Here is a 19,343-nt window from a genome sequence, read left to right on the forward strand (position 1 = left end):
ATAGAGTTGATCAGGTTGTTGATTGTGGCCTGTGGAATGTTGGTCCACTCCTCTTCAATGGCTGTGCGAAGTTGCTGGATATTGGCAGGAACTGGAACACGCTGTGGTATATGCCGATCCAGAGCATCCCAAAAAGCTCAATGGGTGACATGTCCGGTGAGTATGCTGGCCATGCAAGAACTGGGATGTTTTCAGCTTCCAGGAATTGTGTACAGATCGTTGCAACATGGGGCCGTGCATTATAATGCGGCAACATGAGGTGATGGTCGTGGATGAATGGCACAACAATGGGCCTCAGGATCACAACACGGTATATCAAAATGCCACCAATAAAATGCAATTGTGTTCGTTGTCCATAACATATGCCTGCCCATACCATAACCCCACCGCCACCATGGGCCACTCGATCCACAACGTTGACATCAGCAAACCGCTCACCCACACGACACCATACACGCTGTCTGCCATCTGCCCTGTACAGTGAAAACAGACAGCATGATTATTGCACAGGTGTGCCTTAGGCTGGCCACAATAAAAGGCCACCATCGAATGTGAGCATTTGCCCACTCAAGTCGGTTACGACGACGAACTGCAATCAGGTCGAGACCCCGATGAGGACATCGAGCATGCAGATGAGCTTCCCTGAGACGGTTTTTGACAGTTTGTGCAGAAATTCTTTGGTTATGCAAACCGGTTGTTGCAGCAGCTGTCCGGGTGGCTGGTCTCAGACGATCTTGGAGGTGAAGATGCTGGATGTGGTTGCACGCGGTCTGCGGTTGTGAGGCCGGTTGGATGTACTGCCAAATTCTCTGAAACGCCTTTGGAGACGGCTTATGGTAGAGAAATGAACATTCAATTAATGGGCAACAGCTCTGGTGGACATTCCTGCAGTCAGCATGCCAATTGCACGCTCCCTCAAAACTTGCGACATCTGTGGCATTGTGCTGTGTGGTAAAACTGCACATTTTAGAGTGGCCTTTTATTGTGGCCAGCCTAAGGCACACCTGTGCAATAATCATGCTGTCTAATCAGCATCTTGATATGCCACACCTGTGAGGAGGATGGATTATCTCGGCAAAGGAGAAGTGCTCACTAACACAGATTTAGACAGATTTGTGAACAATATTTGAGAGAAATAGGCCTTTTGTGTACATAGAAAAAGTCTTAGATCTTTGAGTTCAGCTCATGAAAAATGGGGGCAAAAACAAAAGTGTTGCGTTTATAATTTTGTTCAGTGTATATATATACACATTCCAAACATTTGACTGGCAGTGTATTTGTACTGTATATACAATAACACTTACTATAGTTGTAATACTGGGAGTCGCACATAGGAGATGTTTCACCATCTGGTATCTATCATAGAGAGGTTTCACCAGGTTTTTCTCCTCTGGTTTGGTGCCCTACGGGGTCAATATCACATTAAAATAAACATTTGTTCAAATATTAATGCTATAATCCTAATCCGTACCTAATTAACTAGAACATTTCTGTATATAAATGCGAAAAACCTCTTACAGGGCGGCCGTGTAAGCTCTCAAAATACAGCAGACATTTTTGCAGAGTGATCTTCTCCAGGGCCATCTGTCTTTGGGTCATCTCCTGTGGACACAAGAGCGCGTATTGAGTTAATCACCTCAAACCCTGGCCACACAAGCACACAATCAAATCCCCACCCACCCGAACAGAATGCATCCGCAGATGGCCTCACCTTCATGTTGTCTGGGAGGCCGAGGGCCTGGCGTTTCTCCCGTAGTAGTTTCAGGAGTGAGTCCACTGTCTCCTCCAGAGAGGGCTTGTGCTGCTGCTCTGGCGTCTCCTGCTGCCCGGTAGTGTACCTGCAAATATCTGTGGAGTGGTTGTTCTCATGTGTCCGGGATTCCTCAAATGTCTGTCTAAGCTTCAAATCTGGGGAAATGAGTAAACAAGTTCATTAGTTTGATTCTGAAATGAATTGGATTATAATAAATGGAGAGAATGACAGGAAGTGGAATTTATTGCATTCAAAGCAATTCAACCGTCACACAATCGAGGAATTTCACTAGTCCAACACTTGTTTCCATTAAGAATTTGGAGTAATAATGTTACTTTTAATTTCACTATTGATTAAACATATTTCTCTACATTAAAATAGTTGGCAAAATCGTTACACAACCATCACAACTTCCTCGAAACTTTCATTTTGACAGACAGCACCACAAAATGTCTGCATTGTTTTCAGATAATGTTTTAAATATATACAGTGATATATATATATGTGTGTGTGTGTGTGTGTGTGTGTGTGTTAATTATATATATAAAAATATATAATTATATCTTTTTTTAAACTAAGATTGACAACAACATTTGAATCTACTGATTATGTATTTATGTTTGACTTTGTTTTAAAGATAAGGTAAATCAGAACATGGGTTAAACACATTAAATAAAATGCATAGGAATGTCCTGAGACCAATGTAGCAAATAATCTTATAAAATAGTTTTAATTAATAAAATAGGCCAATGAATCACCTTAAGTTTTATTATTTGGACTAGTGGTCTTACCTTTGAGCTGCTTGCGAGACCTGGCTAATTCACTCATGAGATTGAAAATCTCTGGATTGACTGATTTATCATTATGTGAAGGCTGTGGGTGAGAACAGGCACAAACTCAATTCAGGAACTATAACTTCTTATCTGGAATCATAATTAGCACATTCTCCTGGTCATATACTGTATCATCGAATCAAAATCACACAGCACAGTAAGTTCTATACTTCTCCAGTAGAGTGCACTAAACAACAATGTTGAATGTTGAACTGAATGTCCAATTTTCTATTATATATATCCAGGATTTTTAATCATTCTGACCTTATAGTTCATTTCGTGTTCAAAGCGCTCCTCAAACTTGCGTATTTTCCTCTTGAGAGTTTGGATGTGTTTAGTGAGGAGTGGGATGGAAGTAGCTTCCTTGGCATCTCCAGGAACCTCCGTTCTAACAACTCCACGAGCCCTAAATAGAAGAGAACACACATATAAACACACTCATTCAACTACAATGATCATATAGACTAGGCTACATTAATCGGATTAATAAAACTGCCAAAATGCAGTTTTGATAGTAATGCAGATTTTCTGTTGTCAGAACCACTTTTTGTGAATTCTATATAAATACAAGTATTTGTAGACTACTGTTCAAGAGTTTGGGATTTGGGGATTTTTTTTAAAAAGTCCCTTATGCTCACCAAAGCTGATCAAAAACTGTGAAATATTATTATAATTAAAAATAACTGTTGTACTGTAATATATTTTAAATGCAGTTTATTCCTGTGATGCAAAATGATTTTTCAGCATCATTACTCCAGTCTTCAGTGTCACATGATCCTTCAGAAATCATTGTAATATGCCGATTTGCTTCTTAAGAAAAATGTATTATTATTTTCAATGTTGAATACAGAGGTGCTTTGTGGAAACCATGATACTTTTTTGTTGTAACATTAAAACGTACTGTCACTTTTGATCAATTTAATCATCAATGCTGAAAAAAATAAAAATAATAATAATAATAATAATATATATATATATATATATATATATATATATATACACATACAAACATACAACTCACTGACTCCAAACACACAAACCCAAACATGATATTTTTGTATGGTGTTAAGCTGTATGATTGATAATTTCACATCACCTGTATCATCCTGTGGTCTCTTTGTTTTTACATAACAAAATCAATTCAAATTAAAAAATTTCTAAGCAGCCATGCAATTCTGTCTGTCCTGTCCAGTTTATTTTACTCTATCTATTTACCCTAATAATGTACAGTGTGGGTCTATTAGTACTACTAGCTACTAGTGCAGACCTAGTGAGTCAGGCTGAAAACATCATAAACACCAACCAAAAAAAAAAATAAACACACACAGCCGGGAAATAATTTTCCGTCACACACACACACACACACACACAGTATAGGCCGTCACAGATGTCGGTTTCCATCACTACAGCATTAGTCAGCAGGAAACTCATGTTACAGTTTTTCTTGATCGCTAATACACAATTCATGAAACAATTCACCATTTTCTCACAACTATAAACACAATCTCAAAACTATATACAGCAACTTGCACAAACCTCAAACTTCCAGGTCAAAACCAAATATTCTAGTCAAAAACATATTCTCTTCAGTCAAAATCAAACTTTGGCCTCAGATGATGCATAAACCTAACAAATACACAGACTACACCAGTTACAGTATATGGCATAAATAGAGGATGCAGATACAGTAAAATTCATCAATAAACTTTAAGAAAAGTATATTGTATTGAGTAAACAATTTTGCAATTCTGTAAAAAAAGTATAGTAATTGCAACTTAGTAAGGTAAATATATTGTATAGGCCTACTGTATGTACTCCAAGAACATGTGCTGAATATTGAATAGTACTGAATGTTTGTATATATTCAGCACTTGGATACTGCAAAAATACTGCAGTCCAACTGCAAAGGCCAAAAAGGTCAAATAAATCTCTAAATGAAAAGCATGTTACAGTACACTTAAATACTGTTAGTTGTGCAATTATACAGTAAAATCTGGGTCAATGAGAGATTCATTCTGTCTCAGCATCATGTCTTTGTGCTTGAGTCCGGCCTGAGGACTTTGTCCACATCACAAGTAATGTTGTCTTTTTTTTGCTAGACAAAGAGAAAAAAACCCTCTGGTCTGACAGATCCAGCTTTGATAACACTCTCTAAACCTTACTTTTTCTCTCCTCATCCTCCACTTCTTACATGTACTCTTCCTCCTCTCGTTCTCAGATTGTTTCCATCTATTGTTCGTATATCATTCAGTCACCTGTGCCACTTGTGCACTCTGAACTGGCTCAGATTTTGTACAGTTGGTTTGATCACATCATTAGAAACACGTGTGAACAATTTTGAATCGTTGGGTGCAAACGATGACAACTGAGCTTTAGTTGTGTTTAACTTTTGCCGCTTGTGTTTAGCATTTTGCAGCACAAATGCATCACAATGTGATAAGTGTTTGAGTGAATGAGAATGTGTTTAGAGTTTTGCAAAACGAGTGCATGAGATTTGCAAATAAAGCCTAACTGCCTGAATGTGTTTAAGGTTTAGCAGAAAGAGTGCTTTATTCGACAAATTGGTTTAAGCTAGTGAGAATTTGGTTCAGAGATTGGGGTTTAGCGTTTTAGCAATTCTGAAAAACTGTAAATTCATTAATTCATTCAGCATCCTCTGCCAATTTGCATTACAGTATTGGTAGTATCCTTATTTGTTATAGCAGTTTCTAAGTCTTCTGACAAAAGACTTCTCTGCCTCCCCTAGACCGTCGTCTCTCAGTTCTGCACAAATACAGTACATTCTTGGCTACAAATCAATTCAACAGTAATGAGTTTGAGGGTGTACAGCATGTGCTACAGTATTTACTGTACATAGAATAATGAAAATTCTCTCATCTGAAGTACTGCTACTATGTACTGTAATTATATTGTATGTGTAAGTAGTATTGAAACCTTGTAGATGAGCCTGTAGGCTTACTTCCCTCATGGTCAGTCCATGCAGAAGAACATGGTCAACTATAGTGATTTGTATTTCATCAGGAACAAATGTCCTTTGACCTCATCCCCTTCATTTTTATTTTCCCCTCCATTTCCTCTTTGTCTCCCACTACCAGGAATCATTTTCCAACACATAATCAGCTGTGCTCCTGTGCATATCATCCTAAGATTCTGACTGCTGTGTCATCAGTTTTGCTATTTAATGTTCACACATGGATAAATATCTAGCGTAGCGTTAATTCTGGCAGGTTACGTTAGTCAAGCTTGCATCAGCTGACTCTCAGCTGATCCCCATCAACCTATGGGAATACGACACCTATCTAAGCATTCATATATAAGGTCCCTCAGTATTATCAGCAGTTTTCGCATTGCTCAATAGCTAATTACCCTCCTCCATCCCCAACTCCTCCTCTGTCAGTCAGGATTCAGCCTTCTGATTCTCCTTTGAATCAGATTAATAAAAAAATGTGTACATAACATTATTGAACTTTAACGATATCTGCAATACATTTATGTTGGTTCTGTTCTGTTTACCCTGGGGGGTTATCGCTGCTCTCCCTGCTCTCATCCATGCTAGGCAGCACGGATGCGCAGGGAGTTCTTGCCCAGAACAGAACCATACCGCCAATCCAAACTGTAACAGACGATAGTGGTCCTGACAGATGTGTGCTGTTTGAGTTCATTTTTTGATGCTTGAGTTAATTATATTGTGTTTGGGTTTTCTGAATGAGAACATGGTTAAACCTGTGCAAAATTATGGCGTTTTTGTGTAGAGTTTTGCAGAAAACACTGAGCAGATTGGAACATGTGTGCAAACAGGTGAAATGTGTTAAAAGTTTTGAGAAACGTGTCTTTGTTTTGAGAACTGCATATATGGTTTGGAAAATTGGGCCAAATGAATCAGTTATAGTGTGTTAGCAATCGAGAAAAACTGTAATAATGAGAAATGATAATCAGGTTTAAAAAGTGGGTCACTGTGTTACTTGCTGCAGCCGGCTGATTCTGGGACTTGCTCTCCAGGAAAGAAGAAAGGAGGTATTTTGACTGAACAGGCCAACCAAAAGAGCTGTGTGTGTGCATGTGTGGTTCAGGTATACCCAATTCTAGGGGGACAAAATGTCACCACAATGATGGTAATAACCAAAATCCTCGACCTTGTGGGGACTTTTTTCGGCCCCCATGAGGAAAACGTCTTATAAATCATACAGAATTATCTTTTTTGAAAATAGGTTTAGGGTTAGGGTTAGAGTAAGGGGATAGAAAATACAGTTTTCACAGTAAAAGAAAATCGTTACATCTATGGAACGTCCCCATAAAGCATGGAAACCCAATATGTGTGTGTGTGTGTGTGTGTGTGTGTGTGTGTATTTTGGGGACAAATCTGTATCCAAAAGTGAGCAAAACAAAATCGCCAAAAACCTCCATTTGTGGACATCCTCATTTGTAAAACTGGTAAACAAAGTTTTTTTTAAATTGTAAAAATGCAGAAAGTTTTCTGTGAGGGGTAGGGTTAGGGGTGGGTTTAGGTTAAAAAGTGTACAACTATCTGTATATAAAAACAATAGAAGTCTATGTAATGTCCCCATTTAGATAGTTAAGTAAACGCGTGTGCGTGCGTGCGCGTGCGTGCGTGTGTGTGTTCGTACATGAAGAGATGTTGTGCGCAGGGTGGAGACGGGGCAGATTCAGGGTCTGTGTTGAAGCGTTGGCTCTGGCTGAGGCTGGAGCAGCGCGGGGAGGGCAGGGGGCTGTTGTCGTCTGTGATGCGCTGGATGAGTCGACTGGGCCCCGGGCTCTGCTGGAGATCACTGCTACAGTCACCCTCTGCCAGCCTACAGTCTGAACACAAACAGAGATCAGAGTCCTGCGCTAGGATAAAAGCAGTGTGTCCTACTGTTCCTAACCCTCAGATTACAATTCAAACCGAGCACTTCATCTGGAAAAGACATACGATTTTCTCACAGTTGCCTGATATCCAATCTGACCCATTTCAAATACTAGACTAGTAATACTAGTAAAATTCTCTGAAGAAAATGTGAGCGGTGCTTGCTGTGCAAAACCTGCCAGCATGATTCCAGAATATTGTGTGTGATTGCTAATGTGTTATATATATGGTGAGTGATTGTCAGAGAGTTTATATGTGGTTGCTAAGATGTTATGGAATGTAGCTCAGGAGTTGCTATGCAGGTGTCTATATGTTTTAAGTGATAGGCTACTGTGTTACTGTGTTGCTATGCAGTTTCAAAGGTGTGCTAGGGAGTTGCCATAGATATGTATAGGTAGATTCCCCATTCGACTGCACCAAGCACGTCCGCCATCTTTAACGGTCAACTTGGCGTCATTCGCCATAATAATCAATGAATATTCGAAGATGCCACAATCCTGCACAGCCGATGGTTGTAAAAACCGTCGGGATAATAAATTCCTGAAGAAACGGGATAACCTTTCACAGGTGAGAATGTGTTGGTTTGTGCTTTTAAATGTATTAACTCAATATTACAAGTTTTGAAACATTGGTAACTTTTAATGTTGTGTTAGCTAATGCGCTCATCTTGTTGTATGGTGTTAGTTAGGTCTACACAACAAAAACATTGAGCTCTCTCGGCCACTGCACTCGAGGGTTCGCAGACCATTGACTGTTATGGTGAATGACGTCAAGTTGACTCTTCAAATATGGCGGAAGCCTTAGGTATAGCGGCCCATGGAAACAGACGCTAATGAGGCATCTACGTATACATATCTATGGGGAGTTGCTATGTGGTTAGTAATGTCTTCTGAGTGGAATGTGTTGCTGTAGATTTGCTAGGTTATTGTGGGTGGTTGCCAGGATGTTTATAACTTGTTGCTAAGATGTTCTGAGTGGTTGTTATTGTGTTTTGGGGTGCTAGGGAGTTGAAATACAGTTGCTAATGTTATTTTTATGTCACTATGCAGTTGCTGGGATGTTCTGAATGGGTTGTTACAGTGTTGCTATGCACGTGTTATGGGCTGTTGCCAGGGTGTTGCTATGTGGTTGCTTAAGTGTCCTGAGGGGTTGTTATTGCATTCGTATAAGGTTTCTAAGGTGTGCTTCAGTCAGCTCTCTAGTAACTACACTACCAAGGCAGTAAACCATTCCTAAGTCTGTTCCAATGTCAATGTCAATGAACTGTTTCTAGTGCAATGAAATGTTTGTTTCTTTAAAATGAGCATAATAACCAGATGGGTGGTTGGGTTAGGCCTGTCACAAAAACCCTATGATATTCAGTTTTTTTAGATAAAGCTTGAGGCTCTATAGAACTTTTTAACCTCTTTTAAGTTGTCTACAATGTAAATCTGATTTGTTAGAAAAGTAATACCACACCTGTCCTCAACAAAATGCATGATTTGAGGTATCATTTCATAGCATGAACAACGTGGGACAAGTTTAAAACTTACCATTAGGGGATTGTTCAGTTCACTAACACTAAACAGTAATAGTGATGGTCAGGGGCGCTGCTAGCGATTTTGGGCCCTATGAAAGAATATTAGATTGGGCCCCCTACCGCACCAAACATACACTATATTGCCCAAAGTATTGGGACGCCCCCTTCTAATGAACAGGTTTGACTACTTTAGTAATTTCCATGAGTACAAATCTTAATGTTTAAGCATATAACGATATTCTAGGGAATTGTGTGCTTTTAATTTTATACCAATAGTTTGAACAGGACCCTTTTCTATTCTAACACGACAATGCCTCTGTGTATAAGACAAGGTTTAAAAAAAGATAGATTCAGTCAGTGTGGAAGAACTTGACTGCAGAAAGCAAAGTCCTAATCCCAGCTGAACACCTCTGGTGTGACTAAATGCAGACCTTCAGCCACAAACTCATCATCACTAAATACCAATGACTTGTACATACATATATGGACAAAAATATTGGGACACCCCCCTTCCAAAAACTGTGGCATCAAAGATGGAAACAATTCATGTATTTAAAAATTGTATTTCCAGTTTTGGAAGTGTCTAAAATGATTTTACGCATATGTACAAGTCATTGGTGTTTGGTGATAAGTTTCTGGCTCAAGGTCTGCATTTAGAGTCACACTAGAGGTGTTCAGCTGGGATTAGGACTTTGCTTTCTGCAGACCAGTCAAGTTCTTCCACACTGACTGAATCAATCTTTTTCTTTTTTATACACAGAGGCATTGATGTGTTAGAATAGAAAAGGGTCCTATCCAAACTATTGGTATACAATTAGAAGCACACAATTCCCTAGAATATCCTTATTTGCTTAAACATTCAGATTTGTACTCATGGAAATTACTAAAGTAGTCAAACCTGTTAATTAGAAGGGGGTGTCCCAATACTTTTGGCAATATAGTGTACAAGCCAACCTAGCTATTAAAAATCTGCAATTTAATAATATTGACCTATTGCTTTTGCTATTGCTTTTGACCATTAGGTATCAGTAACATAATTAATTCAGAACCGTTTCTATGGACATAAACTTTCTGTACCACACTATTCTGCTGATATGGAATGAGTTTGACTACTTAATCAGTTATATTAATAGAAATGCTTTACTGGGGCAAACTAAAAAATCCTAAAATAATAAATAGGATACCCCATAACACCAGCATTTCAAGCAGTATCCAACATTTCTCAATCATGGTCTTACTCAGCTAAATGTGACTATTAGCTTAACAGCTGCATTCCTTGTTTGCTAGCTATGCACATACAGCATACAATGTTAAACATTTTCTACATTATGAACCTTAACCCAAAAACCTTTAGCTTCATACACTGTAGATAAGTGTGACCCTGCCTGTGGAAACCCAGCTAAAGTATTTTTTTAAAACTGGATGAGTAATTCACTACTTGATTAAGATCGTTTTGACAGACATTTTTATTGTGTATTATTTTCAACGTGTTTATTGCCAAGTTTAGTGTGGCAAAATAGAAACGCAGCCGTAATTCGAGTGCAGTGTATCTGGTTGCCATGACAATCTCAGGCGCTTCCTGCTGCTGCTCTATGTAAGCAAATTGTGAATTTGTAGATTTTCTATAGCAAAACTAATATGTGTTTAAAAGTGGAACTGACCAAATCGTCCGGCTCGGTTTACATTATTACTACTGTTACTACTAATAAAACAGATCTCTGGGGGTGCCAAAAGTGCATGGGTCCTTAGAATCGTCCTAACTCCAACCCATTTTCGGGATAAGACATTTTAATGGCATGATTAAAGGGGTCATATGATGTTGCTAAAAATAATTTTGTGTATTTGGTGTTTACATTTAATTAAATGTGTTTATGCGGTTTCAAAAAACACATTATTTTCAACATACTGTACATTATTGTTTCTCCTCTATGCCCCGCCTTTCTGAAACGCATCAATTTATACAAAGCTCGTTTGAATCATCAGTGGCAAATCCTTAAAATGAAAACGGACTTACGGTCTGTGAGTCAGAACAGCCGGCATTGTAGTCTACTCTACCAGGATCAGGAAACAGTCCTCCATAAAATGCGCTGCACACATCTGAATATTTGGGTTTAACTGTTCTGGAACAGTGTTGTAAATACAACTTAACCACTGATTTCTAGTCGTGTCATCTTTTGGAAGGCCAAACAAAGTAGTTTCGCTTTCACAAGCGTCTCACACGGCGGGCTTGAGTGAGGAACGGCTGGCGGGCTTGAGAACGGTGCAGCCGGCGGATTCGACGAAGGAGCGGCCGGCGGGCTTGCGGCAACCCCATGTGACGACCCCGGGCTGGACTCCGCTTCGTCCACGGTGAAAGCCGATCCGGCGATCCACAGCGAGAAGTTGATGTATTTCCTCAGCGACCAGCACGGATCAGCTCTAGGCATGACGAAGCGAATATCGTCCTCTTTTGGAAGGCCAAACAAAGTAGTTTCACTTTCACAACGAAACACACAGCATCTCCACAACATGGCGGCGGCAACAACAATACTACAGCGAGAATAAAAGTTTCGCCTTCTTTCTTTGCGTAAACATTTGGGCGGTGTTATGCAAATCTTCCCACATTGTGATGTAGACATGTGGGGGCGTGTCAGAACGAGGCGTTTTAGGTAGGCGTGGTTGACCCTTAACTTTTATAAAGAATATCTCTTTGGATTTGAGACTTTAGTCTTTGCAACTTTACAGATCTTCTTTATGCAGCAAGAGCTTGTAACACTTCAAAGAGAAAGGAAAAATTGAAATTGCATCATTATGACCCCTTTAATAAAGCAAATTCACTGTTCATACTGACTCAAGCAAACTTCATCATTCCACACTTCTCAAAAAAGAACAATAGCAGACACAAATGAAAACAAAGATGCAAAGAGACAGCGAAAATGAACAGAGTGAACAAATGACAAACTGCTCAGCTTCACACACACACACACCTGAGTCACTCTCTGACCCATTGAAATCAAGACAATGCAAACACTGAGGCATATAATGATGAATGAAAAAAAAGTTAACAAGCAGTGGCTTCAGTAGTTCAGTTAAGCTTAAATTTGTACACTACTGTTCAAAGGTTTGGGGTCAGAACTTTTTTTATAATTAACATTTTTAAACAGATCAAAAGTGACAGTTGAAGACATTTATAATGTTACAAAAGATTTCTATTTCAAATAAATGCTGTTATTTTGAACTTTCTATTCCCCCCAAAAATCCTAAAAAATATATTTTCAACAAAAACATTAAGCCGCACAACTATTTTCAAAATTGATAATATTAAGAAATATTTATTGAGCAACAAATCAGCATATCAGAAAGATTTCTGAAGGATCATGTGACACTGAAGACTGGACCAATAATGCTGAAAATTCAGCTATGCATCACAGGAATAAATGACATTTTAAAATATACTCAAATATAAAAGTTATTTTAAATTGTAATACTATTTCACAATATTACCGTTTTTACTGTATTTTTTATTAAATAAATGCAGTCTTGAAAAGCATAAGTGACTTCTTTCTAAAACATTCAGAACCTATTTTGAACAGTATATTAAATGTCACTTCATGAGATGACATTGCATACTTAAGAACATTACTTTATGGTTGAAAAAAATCACTTGAAGATAATTATACTACATGTGAGGTTACTCTGCAAGGACACCTGTGTGAACTTGAGAACTGACTTCATACAGCTGCTAAAAATCACCAGCTGATTACAAGTAACTGCTCAGAAGAGTGAAGTTAGCTCTGACAAAAAAGCTCCAGCATCATTTGTTAGCTTTTAGCGCAGAGAAAAAAAAAGGTATGTAGTGAAATGACGTATGTAAGAGGTAGTGCATAAAGAATCTCGCCAAATTGTGGGATGGATATGTGTGCTTGTGAATTAAAGTCGTGCTGTGAGGAGGTGCCTGCGATCTCAGTGCCTGCGTTATTAATAGATGCCAGTGTGAAGCGGCTCGGACAACTGACTCACATGTGCCCAAAAAACAAGAGCCATCTTCTTCACAAAACCCATAAACAAATAAACCCAGCCCTCCCATAAGTCATGTTAGTCGGTCAGTGGGTTTTCATATCAGCAGATCACATTCATTCAATCATGCAATGTAGCAGCCCACCATTCAGTTTGACCATCAGGCACTCACATGCTACCCATAACGCACTGCCGGCTCTCCTACCTGGTGGGCTGCGCTCTTCCCCAACGCCATTGCATGAAGGAATCAGGATTTCATTTTTGAATCCCAGGCTAGGTGGACTTTCTTCAGGAGAGGTGTCTGAAGAAGGGCTGGTGTCTCCCTCCAGAGCCTGGAGCTTCAGCAAAGAGCCCTGCAGGCAGAAGCAGAACATGCCAGCTTCAGTTTTCGGAGCGTAAGAGGAAGATTGCTTTGCACGCGTCGAGTGATGAAGAAGGATGCCACTGCAGTCTCACACGCCCCTCTGCTCTGCCTCCATCAGCCATGCTCACGATACACGCGTGTGTGTGTGTGTGTGTGTCTGAGGGTGTGCGTACATGCACGAGTGTGGCTTGTGATCACGTCCTTCTCTGCTGCAGTTCTTTATCTGGCATGGATTATTCATGCCAGTCTTTTAGTGGCGAAAAAGGAGCACGAGAGAGAGAGAGAAAAGAAGGGGGGTCTTCTGGCGTCAGCAAGCCCCTTAGCAGACTGGCTGAAGCTGGTTCCTCTGATAGGAGAACAGGTGTGGTTGGAGGAAGAGGGGCGGTGAGCGCATGCGGACGGATGCGTGGGATACGTGGAGGAGGGAGACGGTTATGAAGGCTTTTCCCGCATCTGGAGGTGGGGGGGAGGTTCTCACTGAGAGTATTGACATCATGGCCCCTCCCAGCATCCATTCATAAAATAGAAAACGCAGCTGCAGGCAGCAGAATCATGCAGCTCTGTGATGTTACAGATGCATCGACACACTGATGTTAGAAATGTGCCGTCTATGTTTGTCAAAGGTATTGATATTCAAGAGCATTTTTTACTTTTTGAGGACACATTTCACTTCTAACGTATAACACTGTGCCCTTTTACACTCTTAAAAATAAAAGTTAAATAAATAAAGGTTCATTAGAAGATCCATTTTGGGTTCCGTAAAGAACCTTTTAATTGAACAGTTCTTAAAATAACCTTTTTTTTTTCTAAAGTGAAGAACATTTTATAATTCAAAAGAACCTTTTTTTCCCACTATAAAGAACCTTTTGTGGAACGGAAAGGTTCCACGACTTCATCGAACCATAGATGCCGATAAAGAACCTTTATTTTTAGAGGTGTATGTCAAATAAATTTGATTGAACATCTTTTAAAAAAAAACACGGTTCTTTATTTGCATTTATGCTTTTAATGAAGAACCTCTAACATTCATGGAGCCTTTCCATTGCACAAAAGGTTCTTCACAGTGGAAACATGATCATTTTTTCTTAAATAAATCAGCATGGTTACAAATGTGATATTGTTTATTGAACTGTTGTATAAAATCAATAAGTTAATATCAGGAGACTTATGTTTTAGACACCATATTGGCTGTTTTTACGCTATTTCGCCAACAAAAAACATTCCAAACACAGTCACAGCACTGTTTTTGCATCTCTGAGCAACATTATGTTGTTTTGTTCCTGAATGAATCAACCGTTTAAATGATTCGGTTCAATCGCAATGACTCACTTACCAGTGACTTGCTGCCATATACTCGCAGATTTAATTTCACATTCAAAGTATCTTTTCATTTTTTAAATAATTTCAAATATCAGTATTCAACCTTTCATGTTTAAAATATCAAAACATTACTTATGCATTTGTAACTGCAGGCTAAAGCATTCCATGTCCCTCTAAGCTGCATTACCATGTGTAAATACATCTAAATGCCACTTCATATGCAACTTCTGCAAAGATTCATTTTATTGATACTGATTTCATTTGTTTAGTAACAGCCTAAATGTCTTATTATTACAATTGACTGATTAATTTGAAGAATTTTACTTAAAATATGACAATAAACACTTATTGTCTATTACTAAATTATATAAAACACTTTTAGAAAAAAAAGGCTTTATAAAAGGTAAAAATGTCCATAAAAGGAAAAAATCTATTGGAAAAGATTAATTTCTATCACTGCGGTGAACTGACCACACAGAATATGAAATATATCAAAAACTTTAGAAGTCAGCTGTCCACGGTATCCTTAAGATATCAGCACAATAACGCACACAGCAAAATATCATCTAATTATCTTTATCGATAAAATCCCAGACAATATTGAGATATTATTTTTTGTCAATATCGCACAACCCTAGTACTGACACAAAATGATCGTGTCACGCCCAGTGTAGACAGCCTCAAACTGTTGGTTTATATCTGTCTCTCTTTTTTTTTTTTGGCTAGTAGAAGTTATGAATGGCCGGTAACTTAAAAATTTTGCAGCCAAATTGGCTGGTGAGTGAAAAAGTTAATTTCAATCCCTGGTGCCGTCTATATTTGTATATTTTTGAGGATGCATTTCGCTTCTAACGTATAACACCATGCCCATTTCACTCTTAAAAATAAAGGTTCAAAAAGGGCTTTTCACAGTGATTCCACAGAAGAACCATTTTGGGTTCTCTAAAGAACCTTTCAATGAACAGTTCTTAGAACCATTTTTGAATTTCTGAAGAACCTTTTAATAATCTAAAGAACCTTTTATGACTATAACATTTTGTGGAATGGAAAGGTTCCATGACTGTTAAAGTTTCTTCATGGAACCATAGAGGCCAGTAAAGAACCTTTATTTTTTGGTAGTGTGTGTCAAAAAAACATCTTGAACATCTGAACATCTTAAAAAATAACAGTTCTTTACTGGCCTCTATGGTTCCATGAAGAAGCTTTAACATCCATGGAATCTTTCCATTCCACAAAAGGTTTTCTTTTTTTTTTTTTACAGTAAGAAATAAAAATGTTTCTTTTAAGAACTGTTCACTGAAAGGTTCATTGGGGAACCCAAGTTGCGTTGAAACAACCCAGCATTTTTAGAGTGTAATAAGCCTTTCTCGAACCTTTTCTTTTTAGAGTGTAGGGGAAAATGGTTCACTGTTCACTGAAAGGTTCTTTGGGAAACCCAAAATGGTTCTTCTATGGCATCGCTGCAAAAACACCCGTTTGGAACCATTATTTTTAATATAGAAGTGTGGTCAAAAGGATTAGATACTATGAAATTTTAGTCCTCACAATTTAAATATCTGGGGCATATTTGCCCTGAGCCCTCCCATCCTTCAATTCTCATCTTTCCTCATTTCACGGTTCGTCTGTCAGTATTGTGTGCTCACTGTAAATGAAAGTCTGTGGGTTAAGACATTGATGCACTGCTGCTCTCACAGAGGATGAGTCATCCCTCTCTCTTGCCCTCCCCTTTCCTCTCCTCCATCCATCTTTTTCCTGCTCATCCCCTCTTCTCCGGGGGGAATAGATTGCGTGGTTGTGTGGAAAGGGTAACCCCCTTAAGCACCACTGACGCTCAAACTGACAGTGTTGGTGTGTGTGAGAAAGAAGGACTTGTGTAAAGATCAAGCATGCTGATATCACTCACTGACCAATAAGAATATCATAATCAAAAGAACAATATCGCTGGAATGCAATCAGACAGCAAAATGGACATCACTGACGTAATCTGATGTTTACTTGAGCATCCTTATACAGCACAACAAGCAGCAATTTTTTCAGTGTCCTTAGAATTTTTTTCTCATTCCTTTTTTCCACAGACATTAAAATTTCTTCAATAAAGAGTTCAATAAAATAAAGCCTTTAATCAAACCAACCAGCTTAGAGAAGAATTAAAACATTTATAACTCTAATTTAAGAAAATACTGGAAAATCTGACAAAGACTGTATACAGTATATTGACAACACAATGTTGTCAACTGTTTAAAGTGCTTTTTAAAATCAAATTACATAATATAGTTATTAATTAATCAAATTAATAAAAAATAATGATTTATATGAATATTTGCTAAGAAAACCTGAAGAAAATGGAATCCATACATTGTGTCAGACGAGTAGAGCATTGGACAATCAAGGCAAAATGTGCCTCAAAATGTGCCCAATATTAGTATTGTGATTTTGCAGTTGTAATATTAAAAAAATTATTATTATATTATTTTTTAAATATTAGATTTTTTTATTTTACAGTTACAATAGAAATATTTCTTATGTTGTTCTCAGATAGATAGATAGATAATCACAACAATTTTTGCCAAACTGTGCAGACCTACAATAAGCACAGCAAATTCAGGATTTTTTTAATGGCATTTTAATTTCAATTTTTATCAGAAAACTTACAATTATATTTTTTTCCTCACATTTTATAGTTTCTGTGCAGCGATTCTGTGATTGGTGGATTATCTTCCTTCAGGATTATGGATAGTGTAGTTATTTACCAGAATTCTGACAATTTAACAGGATATTGTTATTAAATGTTGAATTCACACTGAAACATATATCATTGCTTAGTGGAGAATATGAGTTTTGTCTCTTATACACTGTGATTTATATGGAACCTGACTAATGTCTATTGTCTATTCTGTTTACTATGAAAATAATATAAAAAATGTTTTGGCACATAGTTGATATCCTTGAAGCATCTCTTGGTCCATGGACAGGGTTTGTGTGTGTGTGTGTGTGTGTGTGTGTGTGTGTTTTCAGGGTTTGATTTTGTCTGTGGCATCAGTGGTGACCTGATGGTGTTCCTTGCCATTTGTCATGTAAACTCAGAATGACAGCACAGGAGAGTGGGCAGTCTAGATTTTTCTCTGTGAGGGCTATAGGAACAACACTCATGGACCATTCACTGGACTAAATGCACTGACAGATGCCCACAACTCATGAGCCATTATATAAATTAATCTTTGTACCTCTGCATATGATTGTGGTACAATGAATTCATGAAGGAGGTGATCAAGTTTGGATGGGGGTGTATTTGTAACCTGCAAGTTCAAAAGATGGACTTCAACTGAAATTTGTTTCCGCCATCACCACATCTCTCAATATTGGCAGCTGACCATATTCTTTCTGACTGAAACGATATGAATCATTTTGAATGCGACTTCAAAATAAATAAACATTTATGCATTCTTAATATAGTACTGTTCAGTATCACTTAGCATGTAAAACTAAAAACAAAACAAACGAAAAACTCTAGATTTGCACACATAAAAGGAGGGAACTGAATAATGTACTGGTCATTTTTCTCCGTGCAAACACAATGAATGAGAACTGTAAACTATAGAAGGGACACAAAAACCACAAAAGTACCATTACTTCATATGGCTTGTGTGCAGTCCATGTTTTCTGAGTCCTATGATAATTCTGGTGACATGCTATTTAAGTCATTATTCACTGATAAATTAAGTGAGGTTCTGTTGGGCTTGCATTCAAATGCCGGTCCTGTCGATGCCGCTTCCCCGAAGAACTAGTTTGGCCTTCTGTGAACACCCGAGGTCCGAAAAGGAGAGTAAGGAAGAAACATGAGAATCGAGGTGGAGTTCAACGTAGACTAAAGAGGATTCAAAGATATACTCCGCTGCCTGGAATACTTTTAGGCAATGCACGCTCGCTTTGCCACAAATTGGATGAATTACAAGCCAATGTGAGTTCCATGCACGAATACAGAAGCAGGCATATGATGCCATTCACCGAAACATGGTTGGATGATTCAGTCGCTGATAGCACTTTATGGATCAGGCTGAACAGAGACAAAGATACAACAGGGAAAGAACACCGAGGAGGTGTGTGTGTTTATATTAAAGGAAAGTTGGTGTAATACAGCAATAGTACGACATAAGATTTGTAATTCAGATATTGAACTCATTGCAGTTTCTTTATGTCCTCTTTATCTTCCTTGTGAGTTCCCTCAAATGCCCTGGGTAAACTGGATAATATATCTCTAAATGCACCTACATTTATTTTAACCATTGTATTATGGATAAATATCTAAAGGCTATTATCGATATGTTACATGCGCTGATAAAGTTTTGGATAGATGGTATGGCCTGATTTCGGGTGCTCCTCTTGGTTCATCTGATCATAATATAATCTTGCTGTCTTCTGTGTACATTCCTATTGTAAAGCAAGTAAAGAGAGAGATATGATTTGTTCAACTTTTTCTTAAGTTTTAAGGGGTTGTTTTGATTCCACAGATTGGAATCTGTTTTTAACACATGTTCTGATCTTAACAAACAGGTGCTTACCATTTCTAAATATATTAATTTCTGTGTTGATTTTGTTATACCTACTAAAAATATTACTTTGTATCCTAATAATAACCCTTGGGTTACGAAGGATTTAATTAAAAAAAAAAAAAAAAAAAAAAAAAAAAAAAAAAA

At 38.1% G+C, this 19,343-nt stretch overlaps 1 protein-coding gene across 1 annotated transcript in view; it reads right to left on the bottom strand.

The window, feature by feature from the left end:
- Positions 1-19,343, bottom strand: part of LOC107596592 (protein FAM13C-like) — a 28,372-nt gene that overhangs the window by 4,355 nt on the left and 4,674 nt on the right. Inside the window, exons 4-10 of the mRNA XM_016287349.1 lie at positions 13,171-13,318; positions 7,212-7,404; positions 2,851-2,992; positions 2,545-2,626; positions 1,712-1,908; positions 1,519-1,602; positions 1,305-1,403 (exon numbers count right to left, since the gene is read on the bottom strand). Of these exons, the coding sequence (XP_016142835.1) occupies positions 1,305-1,403; positions 1,519-1,602; positions 1,712-1,908; positions 2,545-2,626; positions 2,851-2,992; positions 7,212-7,404; positions 13,171-13,318 (945 nt within the window). The remainder of the gene's footprint in view (positions 1-1,304; positions 1,404-1,518; positions 1,603-1,711; positions 1,909-2,544; positions 2,627-2,850; positions 2,993-7,211; positions 7,405-13,170; positions 13,319-19,343) is intronic.

The sequence above is a fragment of the Sinocyclocheilus grahami genome, unplaced genomic scaffold, assembly GCF_001515645.1.
Source record: "Sinocyclocheilus grahami isolate Dianchi unplaced genomic scaffold, SAMN03320097.WGS_v1.1 scaffold221.1, whole genome shotgun sequence".
Taxonomy (NCBI): domain Eukaryota; kingdom Metazoa; phylum Chordata; class Actinopteri; order Cypriniformes; family Cyprinidae; genus Sinocyclocheilus; species Sinocyclocheilus grahami.